Genomic DNA, 1,931 nt, shown 5'->3' with positions numbered 1-1,931 from the left:
GTCCAGGCCTCCAGCCCTTCCTCCCTCAGACCTAGTTTCAGCCTGGGGTTTTCTTGTTCCCAAACTCACCATAGATTGACTTGGCACTTGGTTTGGGGGCAGCTTCTGGGCTGGTTAAGGAAAAGAGAGAGAGAGGGGCCATGGGAACTGGGAGATCATGGGGGCTTTGAATGCCAAGCAGAGCAGCAAAGACTTCATTGTGAGGGCAGTTGGGAACCATGGAGGGTTCTGAGCAGGGGAGGGCAGGCCCAGAGCTGGACTTTCCCACAGGTAAGGCAGTGTGGTACCAGGTGGTGGAGAGCGTGGTCTCAGCTGTCGTACAGACCTGGCTTGGAATCCCCTGTCAATACTGTCTTGCCATAAGGCCCTGGATAGGAGACTTAATCTCTCGTGCCTCAATTTCCCTTTCTGTGAGATAGGGGTTATTAATCTGATAGCCTCTGTCTGGTAGAGCTATTGGATTCACTGACAGTGGAGGGGGTTCACAGCCTCAGTAAATTAAATTTCAGTCCTACAGTGTGAACGGTAGCACTCAGTATGTGCTCAATAAAGGGGGGGTTTTACACCAGCATTAGTATTTGGGGTAGACAGACTTATCTCCCCCTCCTACTCCCACAGGCCAGGCTCTTCCCAGCCAAATCCTTCTCTGGCTCCTGCCCTTGGCCTCTCCTTCTAGGTCACCTTCTCCAAGAAGAACTCCACAGAAATGACAGAAACTCAGAGCTCAGGTGGGATGAGGGACAAGAAACACTTTCAGTCAAACCTCTGCTCCTTGTCCTGCTCCTGCCTGTCAGATCTCTGCACAATTTGATTACCCCTGTGCTGGACAATTCACTACCGTATATCTTCAATGCAGCTATTCCCATGGGCCTCCCTTTGTTCTTCTCGATGCTCACTCCAGGAGACTTGAACTTTATTAGAAACAGCCCAGGGGCTCCAGGTGGTTAAGCGTTGGACTCTTGGTTTCGGCTCAGGTCATGATCTCAGGCTCATGAAATCTAGTCCCACACTGGGCTCCGTGCTCAGCGTGGGGTCAGCTGAAGACACTCTTGCCCTCCCCCTCTGCCCTTTCCCCCACACCCCCGTGTTCTCTCTCTCTCTCTCTGAAATAAATAAGTCTTAAAGAAAAAAAAAAAAGCCCAGATTTGCCTGCAAAGGGTCAATGTCTAATAATAAGCTAACAACAGCAGAAGCAGAAGAGAGTACCTGCTCTTGGTCAGATTCTCTGCTAAGTCCTATACCTTCATTACCCTGTCAAGCTCTCAGAATTGTCCTTGTTTCCCAGAGGAGGAACTCAGGCTTGGTTCTTTGGCCAGGGTCACACTGCTGCTGAGTGTGAGCGTCTGGAGATGAACCCAGGTGCGTCTGCTCTGGGGCAGTAGCTCAAACCCAGGCCGGGCAGGGAAGGAGGCAGCGTAGGCCTCCTTCTCAGAGTCCAGGCCTGGGCTGCTGTAAATGCCCCCTGGGGGTGTGGGGAAGAGGGTGGCAGAGGGGGCTGGGCAGCCTGGGGAGCAGGGGCCACTTACCCTGTGGTGGTGCTCATGGTGTGGAGAATGGGGAGCTCCTGCCACCTGGAGGTGCCCTAGGGGCCAGCAGAGAGTGAGGGCCTGACCTGGCCTGTGGTACCTAGGACTTTGGCCCCAGCCCCCTCCTCCCTCAGACCGAGGAGTCCAGGCCCTCAGCCCCCTCCTCCCTCAGACCCAGGAGTCCAGACCCCCAGCCCCTTCCTCCCTCAGACCTTGGAGTCCAGGCCCCCAGCCCCCTCCTCCCTCAGACCCAGGAGTCCAGATCCCCAGCCCCTTCCTCCCTCAGACCCAGGAGTCCAGACCCCCAGCCCCTCCTCCCTCAGACCCAGGAGTCCAGGGTCTCCAGCCGCTCCTCCCTCAGACCCGAGGGTCCCTGCCCCCGGACCCCTCCTTCCCCAGACCCAG

The 1,931-nt window shown here is 56.0% G+C and overlaps 1 protein-coding gene across 1 annotated transcript in view; it reads right to left on the bottom strand.

Moving 5' to 3' along the window:
• Positions 1-1,543, bottom strand: part of EPS8L1 (EPS8 like 1) — a 12,853-nt gene extending 11,310 nt beyond the window's left edge. Inside the window, exon 1 of the mRNA XM_034986521.1 lies at positions 1,527-1,543. Coding sequence (XP_034842412.1) covers positions 1,527-1,543 — 17 coding nt within the window. The remainder of the gene's footprint in view (positions 1-1,526) is intronic.
• Between the last annotated feature and the right edge of the window lie 388 nt (positions 1,544-1,931).

Source organism: Mirounga leonina, unplaced genomic scaffold (assembly GCF_011800145.1).
Source record: "Mirounga leonina isolate KUSES-001 unplaced genomic scaffold, KU_Mleo_1.0 Mir_376, whole genome shotgun sequence".
In the NCBI taxonomy this organism is placed as follows: Eukaryota; Metazoa; Chordata; class Mammalia; order Carnivora; family Phocidae; genus Mirounga; species Mirounga leonina.
This window is presented reverse-complemented; position numbering and strand designations above follow the sequence as displayed.